The 24,710-nt window shown below is 42.2% G+C and overlaps 1 protein-coding gene across 2 annotated transcripts in view; it reads left to right on the top strand.

Moving 5' to 3' along the window:
* ptprn2 (protein tyrosine phosphatase receptor type N2) overlaps positions 1-24,297 on the top strand; it is a 158,002-nt gene extending 133,705 nt beyond the window's left edge. For both annotated transcript variants that reach the window (XM_026179795.1, XM_026179794.1), the window contains exons 14-22: positions 4,037-4,184; positions 7,133-7,206; positions 11,127-11,204; positions 14,084-14,203; positions 15,030-15,196; positions 17,710-17,763; positions 18,776-18,840; positions 20,781-20,854; positions 22,846-24,297. In XM_026179795.1, the coding sequence (XP_026035580.1) occupies positions 4,037-4,184; positions 7,133-7,206; positions 11,127-11,204; positions 14,084-14,203; positions 15,030-15,196; positions 17,710-17,763; positions 18,776-18,840; positions 20,781-20,854; positions 22,846-22,917 (852 nt within the window). In that variant the 3' untranslated portion in view covers positions 22,918-24,297. The remainder of the gene's footprint in view (positions 1-4,036; positions 4,185-7,132; positions 7,207-11,126; positions 11,205-14,083; positions 14,204-15,029; positions 15,197-17,709; positions 17,764-18,775; positions 18,841-20,780; positions 20,855-22,845) is intronic.
* Positions 24,298-24,710: the final 413 nt, after the last annotated feature.

Below are 24,710 nucleotides of genomic sequence, written 5' to 3'. Positions count from 1 at the left end.
ACAGCTTTATTTCTCTCTGTTTATCTGTCTGGATGGTGTTTTTCATCCCTCTCTCACCTCATTCCCTTCAGAACCCTGTTATCTTTGTTTTTTGTTTTTTTCATTACTCTTCCTGCTGTTTTCTCCCTCCTGCTTTTATCTCGGCTCTGGCGTCTTTATATTTTTTTTTCTCCTCCTCCTCCAACTTTTTCTTCCTACTTCTGTCTCATTTTCCCTCTTCATCATTCCGTCCTGGTTCTCTCTCCTCTCTGTCATTTTCATCTCTTACCGCCTCCGTTTTCTCTTACCGCCGCAGCAAAATAAGGTAGACAATGTTTCGCGTGATGAGAGCGGCACAAAAGTGAAATATCATTACCCATCTGATTGTCATTTGGATGTTTTAGAAATATTGTTCTTTTTTTTTTTTTTTGTTTGATTGAAAAAGCTCTTGGTTGCCAATACTTCCACAAACACACAATGCATGGTTTGATTTTGCACAACTTTTGCTTCATTCATTTGAAACAAGCTTGATAAAAGAGATGGATAGATGCCTTGCAGTGTTTCCATTAATGGAGAGAGCATTCATCACACTGCATGTCTAGCTTTTATATTGGGAGGCTATAATGAATGAGAGTGAATCTGAGTAATGCCTTGTATTGCTGGTAATAGATGGGTTTTGTTGCACTCGTCAAGGCTTGTTTGTGAAGCCTCTTTTGAAAACATTGACAATAGAAAAGCATTTAGCCTTGCAAATAACAAAAGAGCCACTGTGAATCATTTCTAGGAGCTGTTATTATTAGCCCTAGTTTCTTCGCAGCAGCAACGCAAGCTCTTCGCTGTGGAAAGGTAAAACACTCTGGGGCCTTTACTTCTCTTTCATGGCCGTGATTGACATGGAGATGTCCTATAGGGGCCTCTTCTTTAAAATTCCTCCACCATCTCACATGAAACCATGTGTGAGATTGCCTTGTTATCACTGATCTCAGACCTATATTTTCCGATCTCTGCTCTCCTCTCATCTCGCCGCTCCCGCTCTTTGGAGCTCACACCGTGTGGAGAAGGATGATGAATACCCAGCTTTCCAAAGCACACATGCTGGGGGTTCTTTTTTTTTCCTTCTTGAGCCCCAAACACCTCTCACACACACACACACACACACAAACACACACACGCGCACACACACCACTTCTGCGAGAGTGCCGTCAGGATAAATGAACTACGATGTTGTGTCCCACTGTGTGGCCCACCTTAAGACTTGCATAACGACTTCCAACTTCAAAACCAAAATTGGATGCCTCTGTGTGCTGAGTCATCTGCTGTGCTTTCCAGAGCTTTGGCACACCTCTGGTGTCTTACACTTGTTTTTTTTCTTCTGTTTCAGCTACACTGTGATGCCATAACCTCTACATTTTATGTATGTAAAATAATTAAGAGATGTGTAAAAAGGAAGCATGTGCCACTCTGTGATTCTGCAGCTTTTCAGCACCACGGACAGGGGTTCACAGGCACCAAACTTGTTTTCCGGCCTTGCAAAGCAAAACACCCCTCAGCAGGTTCTCCTGCTGTGCAGGAACAGGGTCAAAATGTTGATGCCGTTGCTGTTGTTGTAGTTTTCCCTTGGCTTAATCACCTCTCTCTTAAAAAAAAACTGAAAAAAGAAAAAAGAGGGGAAAGAAATCAATAATTAAGTAGCTGGAGGCCCTTTTTCATTATTGTGTTGAGTTGTTATTGTTCATTTTTTTTAAATGATAAATTATTTGCTCAACAGGATAATAGACTCAGGCAAAGGAAAAATAGCCACTGACTTGTGCAACATGTTCTGCCCTCAGCGTTTTTGTGGGGTTTTTTTCTTTGCAATTTTATATTTAGTTGGGGGGGGGGGGGGGGGCAATTTGCTGCCTCATTTAAAGCAACACAATGAGTTCTTTTCATGTAGCTAATATTAGTCACACAAATCACAGTACACGTTAATGCTCTTTTTCACGTCTCGCAGCTGTTCGACATATCATAAAGGTCCCTGCACAAACTGTTCCCACCATTGTTTGTTTTAATTTGACAGCAGAGCCTGACAGTAATGTGTTACCTGTTGTGTCTGGCTCCCCTGGTTGTCCCTTCATCCTGATTTCACCCAGCACCCTCTGCTGCTGAGGAGACTGCTTAGGAAGGATTAGACATTGTTTCCCTGACACCCAGGCCTCCCATCCCAGCCCTCTGATTGGCAGACATAATCCCCCCATTCACTAAACCTTCGTTACCCTGTCTCTGGAATACGCCGTGGTCCACTGCCTCCTCCTAGAAGCAGGAGGCCTCGATAAGGGCCTGCTGGCTGTATTGCATTAAGTTGCGAAAATATGAATTTGGAATGCAATCGATTCAGGGCATCGTTTGAATAGAATGGGATGCAATTCAGAGTGGATATATCAAGTACATGGAGATGTAATATTGGTAGGGGAGGTGGAATGCTGTCAGGCTGGCAAGCAGAGAGTACTTGTACAGGGTGACAAGAGCATAGTGGTGACAGGCTCTGTCAAGTGGCCATAATGGCATGCTGTCATTTTCCTGGGAAGACAGTGCTGTATATGTGTGTGTGTGTGTTCTAGGCGATGCACATCTCAGCACATGCAAATATACATGTGTTAGAACTGACTTTTTTTAATAATTGAATTTTTTTGCATGCATAAAACAGCAGATTCAGACTGGGAAGTAGAAGAGTAGAAATTTACTGCAGTATTTTAGGACGATCACTTCTTGTCATTAATGGGTTCAGATAGGGCATACTGTGCCACCGTTTTCTCTCATTATGCAGCTGCATTAACCACAAAAGCTGCTTTTTTTTATTGTTCTCAGCCTGGTCGTGTGTAACACCTTTTGCTTCTGTGGCCAACAATAAACTCTGATTTCCATTGTGTGCAGGATTTGTAATTTTCTTTTAAGCGCTAATATCCTTCTCAGGCATGCAGAGGACTTCTGAATTCATCACCAGAATAATTGGCTATTGTGTTTTTGGACAAGCTTATTTGTGATTATCATCTATGAATATATATATATTAATGTATACTATGCTGCAAAGACTTGGATTCTCGATGACAGGCAGAAGTGAATAAGTCGGATTTGTGACAATGGAGCGTCGCCTCTCTGCTCGGCCTACCTATACTGCTTTTAATACGGGATGAAAACCCGGCACATCTGGGTATCACTTTCATTGTATTAGCCAGCTGATCCCTGACATCAGTTTATGAGTCTGTAATCTTCTGTCTCACACAATAGCGGACTAAACCATTTAACCCCGCCGAGAGGGGAGCCATGATACAGGAGAGAAAGTGCAACACTGTGCTATGCTAAAAAAGACTCTTCTTGCCAGCTACAGCCTCTAAGCTCCCTAAGACTTGCCCTGGTTTGGGTGAATACATACACACACACGCACATACAGAGGCCTATACCCCTCCCCCTTCTCTTTTTCCATCTTTGTCTCTCTAGCGAATTCAATTTTGTCTTCTCCAAGCGACAGCTTAAATGCAGACAATCTTATCAGCGGCTGTGCAAGCAATGAGGGACGTGATTGAAACACCCCTGAAGTATTTCCAATGCAGACGAACCTTTCAGGGAGTCTTAATTGTGTGTGTTTTTTGTTTCTTCTCGGTCAAACACACAAACACACAAAGATGCCAGCATTAGCACACCTTCCCCACCTAGATCTTCAGCAGCCTCCTCTTCATTTAGCTGCCGTGCTGTACAGCAGCTTAGAATAATAATGCGACATGACAGCTGATCAATGCTTGAAGGAGGATGCTGTTGTTTAAGGTTTAGTGTTTTTGCTCTAGTTTATTTATGGGTTAGAAAATACAATGAAGCATTAACATCGAGCATTAACCAGAAACCTCCAGTGAGGTAAAGGTGAAGTGGGTTTTTTTTTTTTGTTATTTTTACTTAATTAAACCAAATTCAGTGCAAAAACAAATCAGATTTCTTTGTTGCAGCCATATCTCGAGCTGAACTCTTGCACGGTTCTGGCTTGTCGTTTGAAGTGGTGGCTGAGGTGGTGTCTGTTTTCCTCTAGTCATACATGGAGGACCACTTGAAGAACAAGAACCGTCTGGAGCGTGAGTGGGAGGCGCTGTGCTCCTACCAGGCAGAGCCCAGCGCCTGCAGCGTGGGCCAAGGCGAGCAGAACTCCAAGAGGAACCGCTCTGACGCCGTGGTCGCATGTGAGTCCATTCAGGTTGTTTGGTTTGTTTGTTTTTTGTCTGCTTTAGTGTTTTTTTCTGCAGGAATGTTAGTACGATCCTCAAGTCTGGAACAGTCCAGGCAGGGTCATGTAGCTTCATAAATGTTGTTGATGTATTTGTGAACAGATGCTCCAAAGAGGAACATAAAACCATTTGGGTAAACATGCCAAAACAACACTGTGGAAAATATGCTTCAAACATGAACAAATAATTAGTAATTAGTAATCTAGCCAAAGAGCGATATTTAAACTGTTTTTTCCAGAAACCCCATAAGTGTCTGTCAGTGTAGTGAGAGGAGACTCCCTGCTGCATCTCTCGCATCCTCTCGATTAAAGCCAAAGAGGATTTTCAATGGGGACAAATGCATACCTGTTTGAGAGTCACCGAATATCAAAGTTAAAAGTTGTACTGGGACTGGGCATCTCCAAAAAATTTGGATGAAGTGATGTTTTTATGATTTTAAAGCAGTTTGAATGTGACTATAACTGCTTTCTTGGCTAATTCTTGCAAGTGTATCCAAAGGACGCATCAAAACCATCCAAAGGTTGAAATGAACATTGATCCCTTGTAATTAAAGTATTATTACTAGCTAGCGTTACCATGAAGGACAAAAACATTATTTCATGAGAATGTTTTGCTTTATTTCAGCCCACCACTGCATTTTAGCATTAGTTCACACATTTTAAAGAAGAGAGAGACGCAATAACACGACAAAAGGTTTGTTAGGCAGAGCTGAGAATTTCTCATTAGTGGAGAAATTCCACTCACTGAACTGTGATTTTCAGTTAGTTCAGAATGAACTGGGACCCAAAAACGTAACACTGGAGGGTGAATAAGTCTTTCTTTAAAGCCGAGCTGCTCTGCTTACTTTTTAAACTCTAGATTTTTTGGATGATTCACAGTTCAAAATGAATATTAAGTATTATCTTATGCGGTGCTTTGATGCAGCATCTCAGTCTGCAACAAGTCATTTTAGCTCCTTTCGCTTTAAGCCAGCTTTCTTCTGATTGGCTGCACCTCACAAATAACCTCTGTTCACAGCTGTGTGTGCCTTAGATGACCATATTAGGGATATCCTCTCTCTTTGAAAACATAGGCTCCAAGACTAGAAAAAAAATGCTCAGAGCAGTCTGAAGTCTGGGCTTCTGGATTAGAGGGGTCACATGCACGTAAAGCGATGTCATTTTTTGAAACTTTGGCCCTTTATAGTATTTGTAACAGTTGTACAAAAGCCTATAATTTTATTGAAGTAAATGTAAATCATGCTTTAAAATGTGACCACCAAAATAAATGAACACAAGCAGACCTGCACCAAAATTTGCTGTAATTCACCCAAATGAAGCTCCTGAGATAAAGGTGAATGGAGCCAAACAGCAAAATTAACTGTTTACGCCTCCTTCTAGACAAACTGAAATTACATTATACTTATGTCTGTTTGTTTATCTTACGTGGGAGCTGAGTTGGCCCATAAGTTGTGAGCAGTGTGCTGATGTATGGCAATTATGGCAGTTAAGGATTTACAGCTCGATGTCCGTCCTTGACAGCACAGTTTTGAAATTCAATTCTATTTTACTTATATAGTGCCAACTCACAACAACATTCACCTCATGGCACTTTATATTTTAAGTTAAAGACCCTACAATAATACAGAGCAAACCGGAGCAAGCACTTGGCGACGGTGGTAAGGAAAAACTCGCTTTTAATAGGAAGAAACCTTTGGAAGAACCAGGCTCGGCCATTTGGTGGTAGGGTAGGAGTGAGGGGAGTGAGACTGGGAAAAAACAGACACACTGTGAAAGAGAGCCAGAGAAACGACAACTACTACGAACACTGGGAATCTCAGTCAAAACAGGAGGTTAACATGTGAATAAGTAGCATCAGTGACGCCTCCTTATTTGAAGAGTGAAATCAGAGCAGTGAAAGTTGTGTCACAGCTCGCTTTGCTGGGATTTCCCAGTTAGTTAAAGTTAATCTATTATGAGTCATATATATTCTAATAATCACCAGAACATAAAACCTGCATGTACACACCCACCATTCAAATGTGATGCTAAACACTGAAAAATCTTCCTGACTTTGACCCAAAATAAGGTTCTGGGTGTGAGAAAGCTTTATTTCTGACACCGTCTTACTTGTTGCACAACTGTCCCATAAATTTCCATTCAAGATTCTCCAAGTGCCTTTTTTAAATAAATATATATATATATATATATATATCTGGGAATCTCTCACAAACACCCTCCAGGTGACTTTCTGCCAATTTCAGTGCAGTGGGATAAATAGGAAGGAAACCCACTCTGTAGAGGGCTCAGGGCATAGCAACAGTAGCTATGTACCACACGGTGTCATGCGCCAATCAGGATTTAGCTACATTTGAACTGCAATCTGATGACAGGCGGCGTGTTGCTTGGTTACTGTCAAATTTGACCTCACCTGGGCAGGTCTCACGAGCCTAAAGTGTTAAACTCTTTTTAAATAACACATAAAGATGTTTTATTTTCCTTGATTTCGCCTTTTTGTTCATAAATATATGAAAATATTTTAAATCATGAACTTTAATTCCAAGCAAATCAAAGTGGGTTCCGGGCCATTACATATACATTATATGACTCTTGCAACAGCTTCACTTGTTTAGGAAAAAAAGAAAAGAAAAAAGAACGAACAGGATTTGAAAGTTCAGAACTCGCACACTTCTTAAGATGAAACAGTTTATTATTATTTCACTTGGAACATTCCTCGGTTAAGGTGAAGCAATCCAGGACTTTAGAACAGCGTGCGTGCGCATGATGAAAGTCTGGTGAAATTGCAGTCCCCGCAGCCATTTCAGCTTCATATTCCTGTGTTGCTGCTCAAAACTCTGTTGTTATTGTGCAGGGAGTAAAAGCGGGGGGAAATATTTACCGATGAATTATGCATCTCCATTACAGACGATCATTCCAGGATCACCTTGAAAGCGGAGAACAACCACAGCAACTCTGATTACATCAATGCCAGTCCAATTGTGAGTATTCTTTATTCATTATGGTTCTAGAGTTTGGCTAATATGTTTTCTCTGAAGCCCCCCCACCCCTTTTTTAGTATCAAGAGCACCTGTTGTGGTTGGATTTTACTCTGAGAGAAAAGTAGTGATTGATCCAAGCCCATTGATCTTTTTTTTAACTTTGTTCTCCATGCTGAGAACCTCAGTGGGTTTCTTGTGTCTTGCTGAATTGCCTTGCTACTTTTACTGCTTTCAAAATGGCTGCTCCCTGGAGATACCCATCTTTCTTTTTCTTTTTTTTCATTCACACTAAAAAGAATTATGCATTTTTTTTGACTAAGCAAAGGTATCCCATACAAATCCAGAAAGATCTGACTACTGGAGAGGGCTATGGTTATATGTTTTTTTTAAATATCTCTCCCCCAAAACATTGCCAGTCATGATTTCCCCCGAGGCTGCTGAAAAGGGATTCCATCAAAGGGAAACAGGAAACTATGCATTTCAAATACAGTGCCAAAATTTCCGAGGAGATAGATGAGGGAGGGGCGGGGTGCACGCAGCTGCGCTAAAAGCCTATTACTCTTCAGAAACAAACAATGGAGACTTTTAGGTGGTCTATTTATTTCTCCATATTCACTAATGGCATATTCATAGAGGTTTTTAGCTTATTTAAACAGCACTGAAGTGCAGCGTCTTATAGAATAATGTCGCAATAACGTCGATCAATCAGAGGAAGAAGGTAGGGAAAGATTTTCGATTAAAAAAAGTTCTGCAAGACTGTTTTGGTGCGGCTTAAAGCAGAAATGCAGGCGGATGTTGAAGATGGGTGAAATACAGTAATGGCAGATGCAGTGGTGTGTGGATGAAAGGACAGTAATTACACCACAAAAGGGACCCCTGGCTGAGCCCAGCAAAACTGTGATAATTATGTCTGTCAATGCGGCTTCTTCCTCCTCATTAGCTTCAGGGGCAGCGGCCTACGAGTAAATAATCTGTCGCTTCTTTCTGGGAATCCGGGGTCAGAGAGGCAAAGGGAAGGGGGCGATCTGAGCTCCCTGCGAAGCACCGGGTGACACGCAAACTCGGTGAAAAGCTCGGCTAATGGTTAATGGTTGACCACAAACGGTGCCAGCGCTCCCAGATGTACATCATCATTAGCGCGAGGAATGGTTTGAAGGAATGCGCAGCGGCAAGAAGTGGTCAAAGGCCGCTCGTCTTTGTCTCGTCTGGCCTTTTCTGGCTTTTCCCGATTTCCCGCCTGTTCTCGCTTTTGTTTTCAAACTCAGATGAGCTCGAGCTGGCAGTTAGCTTCTGAGCTCTCAATCTTATATTTTTTAAAAAAGGGATCAAGACACTACAGCGAGGTGTTGAAAGCTGAAGCTTCACGGTGAGCACATATTTGTGCGAGCTATTTTCGAACAAACTATTTTACTTCAAACCAAAGAGCACTTCTTTGCATTTTTTGCTTTCTTTCGTTGGTTCTTTTTTTTTCTTACTGTAGTCTATCTTCTTGCCACAATGGCAGGGAGACTACAGCTGAAATGCAGGACTTTTCTTTCATGTTAGCGCTTTAGTATTCATGCAGGGATGTCAGCACACAGCTACAGCATGTCTGTGTCCTTGAGATTGGCTAAACGGAGTGCAGGAAATAGCTTTTGACATCACCCTTTTATTTCTGCGGGTGAGATTTGTTTTTTACTTTGTTTTGTTTCAACCAAACCATGTGAGGAATTTAAAAAAGAGACAAAAAGAAAGCGGACATGGCTAATTGACGTGTAACAGCAGGTAATGAATGCAGTTTTTCTTTCACCGATGAGTCCTTTTTATCAACATTTTTCAATTTCAGCCGGTCCGTGTGCGTGCGTTGGCGAGCATGTTCCGCTCCGAGCTTCGTTTCTGCTCCCCAGTGGTTGTTTTCTTACATATACAATGAAAACTGACACCTTGCCTGACATCTTATACAGATAAAAACTATAAATCATAAATAAACATCGACTGTGAATCCCGGGAGAATCTGCTGCGTTAAGCATTTCACTACTCCAAAAAACCAAAATCTCCAAAATAATCATTTACACAACGAATGATTTTCAACAGCTGGCGTCTGACAATGCTGCTTCTGTTGAGGTTGAGTTACATTTACGTCACTGCCTGGGAGTAGATTTAAATAAACAAAACAATTTAAGTACAAAAAGTACAAAAAATAGATTCCAAACTCTTAATAACAAAGAAGTTGATTTTTCTTAACAATTCAACTAAACTTGCGTGCTTGTTTTTTTTATCAGCTTTTCAAAGCATTAGGAATTAATCCTGTCGTTCAGGATATTAAGCATGAGAGAAGTGTCATGGTAGTATTAGAGCCATGGCGAAATCCTCCATAATTATTTTTCCTTTTAAGGGTGTGTGTCAAGGTCCATGAGCGAGACAAATGAGCTTAAGAAATTTGCAAAGATGTGAAATGAGAAAACTAGATCTTTAACATTTAAGGCCATGTCAAGTGTCCTTGACAATTTGTTCTTCAGCATAAAAAAGGGATTTCATAAAAAAATCAAAACGCCATTAAAGTCGACCCTGTCGCTTGCTGTCACCGTGATGTTCAGCTTGAAGGTGTCTCCCTCTCTCCCAGTTAGATTTAAGGGCGGTGCTGCAAAAAAAAGCACTCAGTTCCATTGGTGGATGTCAGTCAGTGGAAGATTAATTAAGCAATGACTCAATTATACCATCCATTCGCCCGCCTATCCAATTCAGGGGGGCAGGAGACGATCCCAGCAGGGTAGCTTGATGGGATACACCCTAAATTGGTCACCAGTCTGGGCTAACAGAGAGAAATAGGCCATTCATGCTCACATTTAAACCTTCAGCCAGCTAACCAAGAAGAGGTTCGAACCCAAAACTTTCTTACTTAAGGGAGGCAGTGCTGAGCACCAGCGTCAATTTTGAAAAACTCCTGCACTCTTTAGAAAGTCTGCAACATTTGATATTATTCTGCATGTGCAAAAAATACAGCACTGTTTGAGTCATCTATCGTTATGATGTCAAACATACATTAAGAATGCATTGTTGTGAATCTTTCCCTTCAAAATAAGTCACCATGTTCCCCACTAGTATGCCTGACACGAGAGGTTAACCATAGAAACTTAATTCAGTAAAATCTGATTGCTGATTTTATTTTCATTCAAATCTCAATCACATCCCTCAAACTGTGTCCATCACCCCACCTGGGCATTCAGCGCCCTCGTGTTAGGAGACTCCAGGCGTTAAAGTCCACGGCAGTGTCGTGTTTCATGTAGAAACACAGCTAAGCATGAAAAAGAAAGAGCTCTGAAAGCAGTTCATCAAGTCTTTGAGGGCACAAAGATATTGTAAGAGTGAAAAATAACGACAGTGAATTGAAGTTATTTTGCAAATTTCAGGTTAGTTGGAAATAAGATTTTTTTACTAATCCCCTTGAGAAGCTACAGAATCTTTCTTCATAACATATATAGCTTTTAAAAAGAGAGGTTCAGTTATTTGCTCGCATAGAAAATCGTTGAATATGGGTTGTGTTCAACATTAGAGGTGCCTGTTGCCTAGCAGATAAAGAGGAAAGTTCAAGGTCCAAATCTATTTAAAAGAGTGATTTTTTTAAAAGCATTTTTTAGTTACAAACCTATCCTTCAAATATGTGTTCAGCTTGTGTTAACATCCACATTTTTCCAGCGAACAGCATGCAGTTACTTCCATGTCCCAGTTTCCTCTAATCACCCCCGTAAAAATACTCGCATCCTGAATACAACAGGGTTTGCAGGAGGAATGAAAGCCAAGTGTTTACATCAATAGATGCTGATCTCATTTCGTTTCTGCATCCAGATGGACGATTTCATGGAAGTCTTAACCAGACAATATGTTTTCATCCACCAGTCACCAACCACACACTACGTCACACTCTGTTCCCTCTCTCCCAGATGGACCATGACCCTCGCAACCCTACTTACATCGCGTCGCAGGGTCCCCTAGCTTCCACCGTGGCAGACTTCTGGCAGGTAAAACTCTATTAACTGTCCATCCTTCATCTTTTTATTTGTTTGTGTCTACAGCTGTGAGGGAAGAACCACAGCAGAGGTACTCAGTTTCTGTTAATAATTCAGAATCCTTAAGTTTATTTAGAAATCATAAAAGATGCTCCTTTGCTCTTTCCACTGGCACAATGCCAGAGCTCAATCTAGAACTGGTCCCACTCATTTTTACTATTAAAAGACCAGTGCTGGTGCCAAAAAGCTGGCTACGTGAGGGTCTGCCACAAGAAATCCAACAATAATTGGCATATTCAGCTCGCAGATTCTGTAAACCACGGGTCTCAGACCTGCAGAAATGTGTGCAGAATTGGCACCACGTTGGTGCAAAAGAGGTCGTTGTATTCCCGTTTTTCCTTGGATTTGCCAGATTTCTATCTGTATCCAAGTGATCCAAGTGTGATCCCTAATTTGATGTCTTTTTAATGGTGTCACTTTGCCCCAAATGTAAGCAAGCAAAGGTGAGAAAACTCTTGAAATTGTAGCCCATAGTCACTTCTCACCCCACTCAGTCTGCGGAAACAAACTTTACACACTGGAAAGAGTGATAGGAGCCGTGGCTCCAGCACAGCATAATCATCCCTCAAACAGAGGTAAGATGAAGGGTAATTGTATATTTTTAGGAAAAATGCATGCTTACATTCAAATGTAATGTTATTTCATGAGAGGCACAAACTTGGTAGAGAAGTAATGGTGCTGCTGCTGCTCCTACTCATCAATCAAAAAGTGTCAGCAGCTGAATATGTACACAAGACCTGAAGCTTTTTAGTTTTATATAAGGATCTAGTTGTACACGCCTCAGGAGACCTAATGTTATTTAAAATAATCCTGATATTTGCTCATATTAGTGGGGCTTTTCCCCCTCAAGCCTATTTTGCATTCTTTTCCATGTCCATAAATGTCAGCGGGACCTGTAATCAATCAGCAGATCTAGGCTATTGTAAAACGTGTCAACTTGTGCGGAAGTGTGCCTTAAATGATGCATGGTTGCCAAATGGCAGTCTTATGTGTTAATAGGACAGCACTGTTGTAATTAGTGGGCCCATCACCTCCATATGGTGAAGTAACTCCAGCTAGCCGTGACCAGGATGTAAAAGTGTGGCGCATAAATCCTGACAGACCAGCTGGCCCTGCACTCTGCACTCTGCATCTTGTACTGAGCGGATACTCATTTTGAATCATTATGATAGTGCTGACTTTGTGTTTGCACAGACGTTGGAGGCTGCTCGCGATTTGTGCGGTGGGTGGAGAAGCCAAGCTTAGCATGGTCTGGTGCTGTACACCAAACAGAGAATATTTACTTGTTGTAAAATGACTTCTTAAACCTCCCCACAAAACGTAGACGCATACACGCTTTGCCCTCATGTGGTGTTTAAACTAATTAAAAAGGAAAAACTCAAAGGCTTTTATCTGAAAATTGTACATTAATTGCCACATCAGCTGAAATAGGAATAAAATGTGCCTCAAATGAATAAGGCGTTAATTATAATTTCGTTTTTTTTCTCATATGCCTGCTAGTTTGTTTGTTTGCTTGTTTTTTTTCCCGTACAGGTGAATAAATCCATTTCCATTATCTAATGCTACTTAGCCATTAACTCATCTTTAAATCTTTCCCAATTAAGCAAAAATAATAGAAAATTAGCCACACGTTGACACGCTGAACATCAGCTCTGTGTCTGGGAATGCTTAGCAGCCATTCATTATTCAGTATGGTTAACCTTGGATTGTGGCATGAGGGAAAAACACACTCTTTACCCCATTAAAAGTAAACAAACAGGGGTAACACTGGCAACTCTCATGCAAATGGACCGTGCAGGAGTGCAAATCTTTTGCTGTGTCCTATCTAATCCACACCGGCCCCAGGCAGTGCTCTGAAAGGCAGCTCTGCTCTAATCCTCCACTCCTCATTCCTCCATCCCTTCATCCGTTGCCCCTCCATCTATCTCCACCTCCCTGGCTATTACCTTAGCTCTGCTGGGCCTTCCTCCCCTCCTTCTCAGAATGCAAAAAAAAAAAAAAGAAGCCATGCATGAGTTCACAGAGGCACAACTCAGGTCATTTTCAGTTTGTTTTTTGTCTATGCAAATCAAGTGTAGCTGGTGTATGTCTTTTTTGGAGCCTGTAAATTGCTAATCCCATTACAAAAACAAAAAAAGGAAGATAGGAGGTGGAAAATATGAATACTACCATCAAATATTTGCTAAATTGTACAAGACTAAATGGATAATAACCCCCCCCCCCCCACACACACACACACACACACACACACACACACACACACACACACACACATTATCACCTTGCCTAATCTCATCACATCCTGGCACAGTTGGCACAGTTGGCGTGTAATGTGTCCACTGGGCTGGATCACAGAAGCTTGTGATTAGTGTATAGTCAAGGCCATTGTGTTTTTATAGCAATCATAAAACCCACGTTTCCTCCTCATTTTCCTAATGGCTGCCGTGGGCCTGTTTTTTTTTTTTTTTTTTCCCAAGGACACATTAGGTTGTGATAAGATGAAATGGAGCATCAGAGCAGTAGATGTTGTGATCTCGCTCAGACGACTGAGAGCGTGAGAGAGAGGGCGACACATGACGCGCCCTCCTGCTGCTCGAGCCCAACATTTATCATTTGTCACACACGGAGAGGTGACATTTATTCATACTTCCTGGATGAAGATTAAGAAATCAATTTCTCTGTAATACAACGCTGCCGTGTATCAGTAACGCTCGACGCGCTGCTCTCGGCGCTGCTCTCGGCGCTGCGGGTTAGGACCACTGGAACGTTGCATATGAAAGGGTTTGTCATCTCAGGGTGTGACTGATGGGTGTCTCTTTTCTGGCGTGTAGATGGTGTGGGAGAGCGGCTGCGTCGTCATCGTCATGCTGACCCCGCTGTCGGAGAATGGAGTGAAGCAGTGCCACCACTACTGGCCCGACGAGGGATCCGACGTCTACCACATATACGAGGTGATTGAGAAAGCGGTTAAACAGAAAGGTCACGAAAGACATGTTTTCCCACTTCAGCTGGTGTCTAACCACGCAGTTAGGTTTGGATTTTACGTGCTGAAATTTGTGTGAAGAGTAGCAATCAAAAAAGGGCGAAAAAGAGCAAGCTATGGGGGTAAATCTCCAAAAGTAAAGAGAAGCATTAAAAAATAAGACAAATCTATTCATATTATTCTTAAAACTCCATGCTAAGCGGTAGCATTTATAAACTGTGGTAGCAGTATGAGAGCCTGTCCCTCCAGGATCTTAGACTTAAAATCATAAAGGGTTATAAAACATAATAATCTCTTATTTTATCATAATAATACCGACAATAACAACGCCCCAGTTCAATCAAAATGGCCAAATTATTCCCACGTGTTTTGGTGTCTTAGTCACATCTCATTTCACCACAAAATGTTTTTAATTTAATAGCAGGAAGCACACAAAACTGTGATTCCTGTATTATTTTCTATTAGGGAAATTCTGGGATGACACCAATACTGATGTTTCACAGTCACAACCCCGCCTTCATCAATCGTTACACCATCTTTGAATATTTAGCCTGGGTGGAAGCGATGTGATGCAATAGATGACAAATCGCCCACTGACACCAAAACCATCCCATTTGCTGACAGGCTGAGGTCATTATTATGTCTGTGAGTTACACCGGTGCACCTCTAATTTCTTTAAAAAGTGAATGAAAACTGAAATATTTGGCATAAAACAAACCCTGACATTTCTATAAGAAGGTGTCCATGTTCCTCATTTCCTTCCTTAACCTGATTTTCTGTTTGTCTGCGTTTAGGTGAATTTGGTGTCTGAGCACATCTGGTGTGAGGACTTCCTGGTACGGAGCTTCTACCTGAAGAACCTGCAGACTAACGAGACCCGCACCGTCACTCAGTTCCACTTCCTGTCCTGGATGGACCGTGGGATCCCCAGCTCAGCCAGGACCCTCTTAGACTTCCGCAGGTAGAGTGGAGATCCAGCCGGTTGGTCCTCAAACAAACACTGCAGCTCAGCAGATTTTCAGACAGATTTCCACCTTTTTTTTTCTAAGCAGCCTTTGTCCCGAGCTTGTTCTTAATCACCCTCCCTTATATTCTGTATTCTGTCAGCGCCTCTCTGGTCCCTCTCCCTTTTGCCCCACTGCCTTTTGGTGTCCTAGAGAATGGCTGTTCTAATAAGGACTGTGTTTCTGTACTATCCCTTTCATCTTGGGCCTATTTCCCTCACCTCCCTCCAGCACATGTGATGCAGCAAATTAACAGCCCCGCACTGCCTGGCTTGGCTTGGGAAGAAAAGAAAGAAAGAAAGAAAGAAAAAAAAAAACACCACCTAATTCAAACACCCAATTAAACGAGAGCTGTCTCACTAAAAACATGGGAGAGGGGGAAAGCTAGTGACTGAATAACCTTACTATGTTTTCCATATAATATGTTCTGGCAGAAAAGCGGCAGTAGCACCTCTGGGAATACCCAGGAGGGATAGGAAAAGCCCTCCACGCAAGAATAGATGCATCTGATTTGTAGATGGAAGCCTGTCCCTCTGGTTTGTTATGCAGATGAAAGAAAAAGAGGAGCTGTAGTTTTATCGTGTCATCCTCTCTCGACAGAGTTGCTGCCATTCTTCCAAATTAATCTGCTTGCAGTCAGCTACGTTTAAGACACTACTGTAATGGTTTCTCTTGTGTTTTGATTACATATACACTGTTTGCCCTGCTGTTGAGATCTCCCTCACGCTTAAATTGCCGTGAACTCCGATAATGCTGCTGAAGGTTATTGGGAATCTAGAGCTCTCTGGCGATTCAGAGGTCTCAGATCCGCACGATGCACTCAACACTCACGGTTTTGTGGTTTTGGCCAACTCTGTATTTTGCGGTTGCCAGTGTCATTTTTGTGATGTTGCAGCTAGTAATATGAGCCCAGTTGCATAGTCACAAAAGTGATCATTGGAAACTGTGTCTCCTCAGCCAGGCCTGTGCACAAACTGTCTTTCTCTCACTCCACTCTAAGTCTCCCTCCTCCACCTCCTCCTCCTCCTCCTACTCTGCCTCACACTGTTCCTTCCTCTGGCTTGCATGGGAACTCCAACCGTCTCTGTATGCTGTTACACTGAAGGCGTGTTCTGATTTAGTCATGCTTCCGATATCAAACAAGATTATTAAAATGTATGCATTAGTATGCAATGTGATTTCACATAAAAGTGCAAAGAAAAAAAGCATCAAAAAGAAAACACTTCTACTCCCAAATAAGCATCGAATTATATTGCAAAGAGTTCTATCATGTCCAGTTTTTTAGCACATGTATTTTAATAAACTTTAAGTCACCAAGTATGGAGGACCAAATATGGTAAAACAAACAAAATATGCCATTAAATGCACCAAAATAAACCTATAAGATTTTTACTTTTCTTGGGCATTTTTTTTTACCTTTGTATTAATATCCATATTTATTCACATATTTGTGTTATTTTATGTATTTTATTAAATATTTTGTTTTTTGATAAATTTAGACTTATTCTCAGATATTAACTCGTTGATAATCTTCATCAGATTTCCATAAATCACTGTTTTGGCAAAGAGGGCATCAGAAATAATGAATATTTATTTATTTATTTTAATTTTATTTATTTTTTTTTTTTTGGGGGGGGGCTGTAATTTTGGCTGCTTTGGTCCTCTATAATTGGAACCTTCACAGATAAACAGCACAGCTCACAATGATGTTACGTCAAACACACCTGTGCTTTTCAATACTGGTAAACATGTTAAGTGCTATTAAGAATTTTGGTCACAAATACAGCATTCAGATGGCAAAACTACAAAAATATAGCACAAGCTATCAATATTTCTATTCATGCAAAACATTATACTTACTATATGTAACATATTAGTGCACGCAAGCTTAGATCAGCTATAGATACCATGAGATACTTCTCATTTTGTCACCGAAAGGTGGGAAACGAGAGGAAATGGAAAGACGCGGAAGCTCTCGGTGTAGTCAGTTTCCATGGCAACGGCGGGGTGTGAAAAGGCTCGTTGGCCTTCGCCGTGCCTGTGGTGTATAACATTCGTAATTGGCTCGGGTTAATGCGTCGGCGGTCGGCAAATCACAACATCGCACCACCACATCCATCACCCACATGTCACAATAACGCCGCCTGAAATGATGCTCAATTTATTTACGAGGGTGCGACACAGATTTCTCTCTCTCTGCGCTCAAATTAACGGGATTGATTGACATGAGGGAGCGTCTTTCGTGGTTGTGTTTGGCCCTTTGATTATTGCCGTCATTAATTTCGTCCAGGCCACAGCGCCCCAAGTCCCTCACGAGTCACATTTGTTTTGATTATTATTGTTATTATTCAAGAAAAAGAAATAAATAAAAGAATTGTTTCCTGAATCGATGTAGCAGCCTGTGCACTTAAGACAGCTTAATGCCAAGCTTGCAATGACAATAACTTTTCTCTCTTTTTTTTTATTTCAGAAAGGTTAACAAGTGCTACAGAGGTCGATCTTGCCCGATAATTGTCCACTGCAGGCAAGTATAACCGTTTGAACCCTGTGACAGCGGCTGACCCTGCTGCTTTGGGACAGAGAGTGTTTGTCGTGGCCTATGTGTTGGAGGAGAGAGGCTGTTTACTTAAACCCGCTCAGTCCATTCACTCTGTCTGGTTCCACCGGAGCTGCTGTTTATTCCGCTCACTGTGTTCTTATGTAAATAACATGGCACAGCCGAATACACTCCCATTTCCCATTTGGTTGAGTTAGTTAACTGGCCTTGATTGGTTCGTATTAAACACCAGGTATCTGTCTGGTCACTTTTAATAGTCACATCCTGTTAAGTCATGTGTGGGGCCAGTAAGCCTGCTCTCCCTCTGAAGGAGCTGTATGGACTGAGTGTCTAGCAGTGGATTAATGAAGCTGTGGCGCTCGGGCCGCTCTCCTGTTTTATTGGCTTTGCCTTTATTAGAGCGATGTCCACGCCTTGTTTGCAATTAACATGCAGAGCCGCTGAATGGCCGGTGGGCACAAAGGAAGCCTTTTCATGGGGCTATCTCTGGAGTAATGGAAAAGCAAGGCTCTCCAAAAAGCTGTTCTCGAACCGCCCCTGGCCTCTCAACCTCTCCTCTGCTCCTGAGGTGCATGCATTTAAAAGCCTTTGTCCCCAGTGTGCCTTAGAAAACCCAATCCCCTCTCTCCAATTGCCATGCAGCTCTCAAGACCACATGTACGCTTGTGTGCAAAGGTTTAACATAATCACATTCATTGCATCATCAAATATTCAGATCTGCTCAGGTATTTTCGCAGGAATGTTAAGTGTGATTATTGATTTTTGCCTTTTAGATTTTTATCCACCACGTGACGCGCGAACGGAGAAACGCACGTCTGTGTGCTCGGGCTAATTTGTGCTTAAACATACTCGACAGTCTTTGCGCAGATGCAGATGTAAATGAGCAATTTGTTTCCTTATAAGAAAAACACTCTGAGATTAAAGCATCTCACTCTGCCGCCTTAATGATCTCTCTCTCTCTCTCTGTGACTCTCTGCAGTGATGGAGCTGGCAGGAGTGGGACTTACATTCTGATTGACATGGTCCTCAATAGGATGGCTAAAGGTAACGATCAATGGCTTCCCTTTCACTCTTTCTGCTTGAAGTGTTGCCCCGGCAACACTAAAGCCTCTCATTTTCCACAGAGGGTCTTGGGGATGCATTAGAGGGTGACTTTTTCTGAGGCCTGGAAAGGCAGCGAAGACCGAAGCCGTGGAGAGGAGTGGAGAGAGCAGAACAAAGAGAAAACAGAGAAAAGGGAAATGAGAAAGGAACCCACATTAGTAATTATCTATTTAAGCTACCTCCACGCCACGCTGACCTGCTTCAGCAGCTGCGACATGAATTTAGATAGCACATGCATGGAAATAAAATGTTTAAAGGCAAAATACATTTTAAATCAGAATCTGCAATTTGCTCCAGTGGTTTGAATCAATATTTAATATTTAATGGCAGCATTGTGCTTATTGAATTTGATTTGATTTATTCTTAGCGGTCTGCGGCTTTCGCTCTAATTTCACTCTGAGAATTGTTGACATTTGTTCCCGCTTGATACCGATGTGAACCACAAACTGTGAACATCATCAGTGTCAGTCATTTGGACTTCAGGCTGTGTTTGTTGTCTCTAATATAATCACAAATTTTAGTACTTTATATTAAAAACGGCCAAAAAAAAAACAACAGGAAAATGACCCTTGTGGTGTGGATGTGTCATTACATGTAAAACAGGAAGAGTCTGAGGATGGATTTGTTTTTTTAATCTCGCTGTGACAAAGAAAACTTTAGTTTTTAGTTGAATCTTTACGCCAGCATAAGAAGAGTCGACCAGAGAGTGTTCATGAATAAAAAAAATGCTCAGTTAGCTTTGTCTATTGAGTTCTTTTGAGACATAAACATCTATTGTTGTGCACCTTAAGCCCCCCCCCCCGTAGGTTAGCCTGCCCTTTATCCTTTGACCTCTGCCCTCGCCGCCTGCTCGCCCTCCCCCTGCAATCCAGCTCCATTAGAGCAGGTTAGGCGGACGCAGACCTTCCCCTCACGTCTCTGGAAAACAGCACTATGTTCATGTAGTTCGGTGATGAATTCGCTGTTGTCCGTGCTGATGAAAGGTGCCACTCGGTCTCTTTTAACCCTTTCTTTTCTGCTCTTGAACCAGATATATAAAATATACATAATCTCGCTCTCCAAAGCTTTTTTTTTTCTCTGAGAGCCTCTCTCCAGCCTAACTTTGGAATTCAGCCCATCTAAGACATGAAAGTCTTGTCAAAGCACTGGAGCACTTTGAGTACTAAGTCCAGCCGCATTAAATCCCGCTTTTTCTGTCTCTTTCTCGCTCACCCACACGCATACATACATTCACGCTCTTGCTCCATCTCCTTTGCTTCCTTTCTTTGCCTCACTTTGAAAACCATCTTGAGAGTTCAGGGGCTCTCTCCCTTTTTCTCTCTTCGGGTTTTGCTCTCTACATCTCTCTATGTCAGTTTCCTCAAATGAGCTCTGGCATGCTGCTCGCAATCCATAAATCTGAAAGTGGAATAAGATTTCCAGATTAACTTCACAGACTCGTGAAGCCAAAACAGGCTCAACAGCAGCTGATCCCTGCTGAAGGCAGGCAACTGTTGCATGGGTTAATCATCAGAATGACTGCTGCAGATCTGCTATAAATCATTGTAATTAATTTGCTGATATGTGCACGTGCACACTCTTGGATATTAGTGGACTGCCTACATGGACATCATCTAAACCGGTTTTTGAACACGACTCTCACATGGAAGCCAGTGTGTGGTGTGTTTGAATGCATTATTGCACCAGGGCCCAAAAATATCCTCTTGCATATTTTATCGAGAAACAGTCAGTGGCTCTTGTCCAAGTCTTTCGAGGGATGAATGTAATAATTTTCAATTGCTGCGCTCTTCCAAAGGGAGCCCAGTATAAAGAGAGATTGACAGATGTGAGCTGGATTACTCCACTGCTTTGAACTCAGTCCAATTTTCGGTCTGTTGCAGGTGCTAAAGAGATTGATATTGCCGCTACCCTGGAGCACTTGAGAGACCAGAGAGCTGGCATGGTCCAGACAAAGGTAAGGTCCCCGGCTTTGAGTTAGAGAAGTGTGTGTGTGGGGGAGGGGGGGCAGAGAGAAAGGAGAGCGGGAGGAGGGTTTGCAGCCATTCAACACCAAGGATTGTCTGCTTCACGTGCACATGGGATCATTTCTGGGGAAACGATGGGGTAACTGATAACCGCGTCAGGATTAGAACAACAGTCCACATTTCACGAGCTGCAAAAATAAAAGGATGGCCAAGATGTCTCACGGAAATATTTTTCAAACTGCAGCATCGTAAGATTCATGACTTGAGCATGTAACATCTCAAATGTCAAAAGAAATGTCCATCAGAAAGTGTGACGAAGTCCAAAACCAGAACATGGAGAATATACAACCAAATTAAATAGACATGAGAAGATATTGAGTCAGTTTTTAGGAGGAATCAGCTGATATTGCAAAAAAAAATGGCAACAAAGTAATCAAAAATGTTCTCTTAGATTCTCTTCGTCTCATACAGCATCTGTCTGTCTAGTCCAAACAGTTCCTAACACAGCGGGTCGTTCACCTCTCACTATTATGTGGAGCAGTTTAGGGTGTGAACAAAGCGTTTCCTCTTATCCACTAATGCAAATAATAGGGAGGAAGGGTCTTTTGTTTCTCTCTTGTAATTGGAAAGGAATAATAATAATAAAAATAATAAAGGCGAACCTCCACGCAGAGCCGGGTGATAATATTTATGGACTCCGGTGCTATGCTAACAGACTCGAGTGTTCCTCGATGGTTCATTAATGCTGCTTTTACGGCCCTGCTCTGCTCAGCGCAGGAAAGCTTTCCGGGCACTCTCTGCTTTTTCTTTTCTTCAAAAGAGTCTAAGTGAAATTATATCAGACTATTGTTGATTCCACTTTGTGGCTTCATACTGGGTCTACACAGAAATTACATTGTAATGAGGTATGAAATTCACAGTTAGGTTTCGACGATTGAGCAACCAGTCGTGTTCTTTTTTGTTTTTCCCTCCTCTTCGTGATGCTGCCGTTTTATTTTTGGACAAAGCTCACAAAAGGGGCATTAATTTCTCCCCTTACTCTGGTTACTAATTTTTGACAGACATCAACACGCAGTAATTACAACATGTGTGACCGTTTTGTTTTTTTCCCCTTCCTCACTAACATCCGTTTGTGATCTGTCGAGCAGAGATTGATCTCCCCCCAGTGGCGTAAAGGTGAACAGCGTGCACAAACCCTCATATTTAGAAGTATCTTAGTTTTTTTCTCTTCCAATGCACAAAACTTTAAACCTAACTTGGGAATAGATGTGGGCACCTGTAACTGCGATGGAGATAAACATGGATGTACTTACATATTTTCTGGCCCCATCACAACTTCAGAAGACACATAAAAATAGAAAACATCGGCACTCCAGATAATCTCCACTGCAAAGCGAGAGGCACGGTCACCAGTGACTCCTCTGTATTGATTTAGCCTATCCTCAGGCCAGACTATGGCAGCCTGTGTGTTGACACATCTAAAGGCTGTTCCCTCCAAACTCCTACGTACCTTTTCTCTGTGAGAGGACCCCGTGGCCCCTCAGCCTGGAGAGAGGAGAGGAATATAAAAACACCAGGTCCATGGGGCAAACATCAATCGGCCTCTTTTGCGCTCCTCGGGGAAAACTATGAGTCGGTTTCACAAACAAATGCACACTCAAACGCGCGCGCGCACATACACACAGGCAAGCAGAGAAAGCTGAGAGACAGCTTGACTCAAAAGCTCCATTTTAAGACACACCTGGCTGGATCGATGCTGGTCCCGGCTGCTCACACACTTTAAGTTGAAAGCTCGGAGAGAGGCTCACCTTCACCTCTAGACTGTGGCCAAGCACATCAGGGGCAGGGTCGGGAGCTGCCAGTCATTCTGAAATGCCATTCCACTTGGTCACACAGTAAAACTTTTATCCTTCCTTTTCCTTCCCTGCGTCCTTTCCTCCTCCCCCTCCTCCTCATCCTCCTTCCCCCTCCTCCTCCTCAGGAGCAGTTTGAGTTCGCGCTGACAGCCGTGGCAGAAGAGGTGAACGCCATCCTGAAAGCACTTCCTCAGTGAAGGCATCGCAACCCACTCCCCCCACCACCTCACACCCAACACACACACACACACACATATGCTTTCCTCTCGCTCGCTGAGCACCGGTTTCCTCTGCCCACTCAAGACTGACATCTCTCTCTGGCCTGCCTTCTCCTCGCTCTGTTTCTCCCTCTTCTCCCTCTGCCTCCTCTTCACCTCTATATATACTGTATACTTATGAATGTCGTGCCAGATATCTCAGCTGGATCCATATACACAAAATTTCCCTCAGCGTACGGCCGCTGATCCGCGGTCAGTCGGTGCTGTCCGATCAGCGGCTGCGCTGGGAGATTTTTTTTGTCAGTATGAACCCCGGTCCTCTTTAACTGTGACGTTGTTTTTTTGAACATACCATCCTAGTGCCACTGACGAGATGTTTACGTGATGTCAAGTGAAGATTTTTGTTCCAAAATGAGCAAAAAAAAAAGAAAAAAACTGATGCAAAAAGCTTAGAAAATGATCTCCGGCACAATTAAAACATGCTACGGTAAGGCTGCAACTAACAGTTATTTTCCCAGTTAATCGTTCAGTTTAGGAAATGTTGATAAAAAAAAGAAAATGTATTTTTTTAATATGACTAACAGTCTGAAATCTTGAGATATAAACCATTGTTTTATCAGAGAAAGGTTTTATTGGCATTTCTTTTCTTCTTCTTCTTTTTTTTGCTTTCTCCCCCAACTAATCACTGCAGCTCTAAACTATAGTGCTATGTAAACTAAATGAACTTCCTGCCTGTAAAACCCGTATTATTGTACAGATTATACCCTCTAAATGAATCGATGTAGCTCCTCACACGTTTCTCCTCTGTGATCTGAATCAGCTACTACATCGTGTGTACAGACGTTGAAGCGTGTGCGTTGTTGTACTTTGGGTCGAGACATCTCACTGTCGTTCTAAACCGCAGGTTATCCGACTCCGAGCCCCCCACACGTCATGATTGTTGTGAAACACATCAGCTGTTCTCTTATTCCTCATTGTATTGTTTTTACATCGGACGCCACCAACTGTTTGTTGCATAAACATCTCTGTTAACAGTAAATGTGAAATATACTAACTGAGATAGTTATTGCTTCTATTTAGAAATACTGTCATGCTGTATGGATAGTAATAATATATTTAAGAAGACCTTATATTGGGATTGTTGCTAAATTTCTTTGTCCCTCCATCACTGGTATGGTATATTGTGACATTTTGTGCAACATGAGCGATTAATCCCTCCATGTATAGACCACGAATGACTTTATGAAAACTTACATAGTGCTATTGAAGATGTATACCGAGAGCCTCAATGAGAACTATATATTTTGTGTGAGAAGTAATATTCAGATTGATAATAAATCCGAACGGACCATACCGCTCTGCCGCCTCGTGTGTGATGTTACGTCTGCTACACTCGCGCACGCACAAACGGCAGCGAGAAGGCCGCCCTCACAGCCAGAGTCACTTGATTGAATGGCGGCCTTGGTAAAGTCACAGAGAAAAAGCTATACGGTGCTCCCCGAGGGTTTGTATCTGGGAGAGAGTCGCAGGTTTGTACAGATGAAATGTTTGGTTCACCAGCTCTGTCAGCGGAGAAAGTGGCTGGGATTTGAAATGAAATCAGTCATGTATTTCACCCACGGAGGTCCTCCTGCAATATTACAGAGAGGAGAAAGTTCAGTCAGTCAGAGTCCACCTCAATCAGTGTTTACTGGAGGATGCCACGTTCAGCTAATTGACAACAGACAGCCTCTTTTCTTATTTTTGTGTGTTTTGTCTGCAGTTTCTCTTGT

This window comes from Astatotilapia calliptera, chromosome 9 (genome assembly GCF_900246225.1).
Source record: "Astatotilapia calliptera chromosome 9, fAstCal1.2, whole genome shotgun sequence".
In the NCBI taxonomy this organism is placed as follows: Eukaryota; Metazoa; Chordata; class Actinopteri; order Cichliformes; family Cichlidae; genus Astatotilapia; species Astatotilapia calliptera.
The sequence above is the reverse complement of the archived record's forward strand: the minus strand, read 5'-3'. Positions and strand labels throughout refer to the sequence as shown.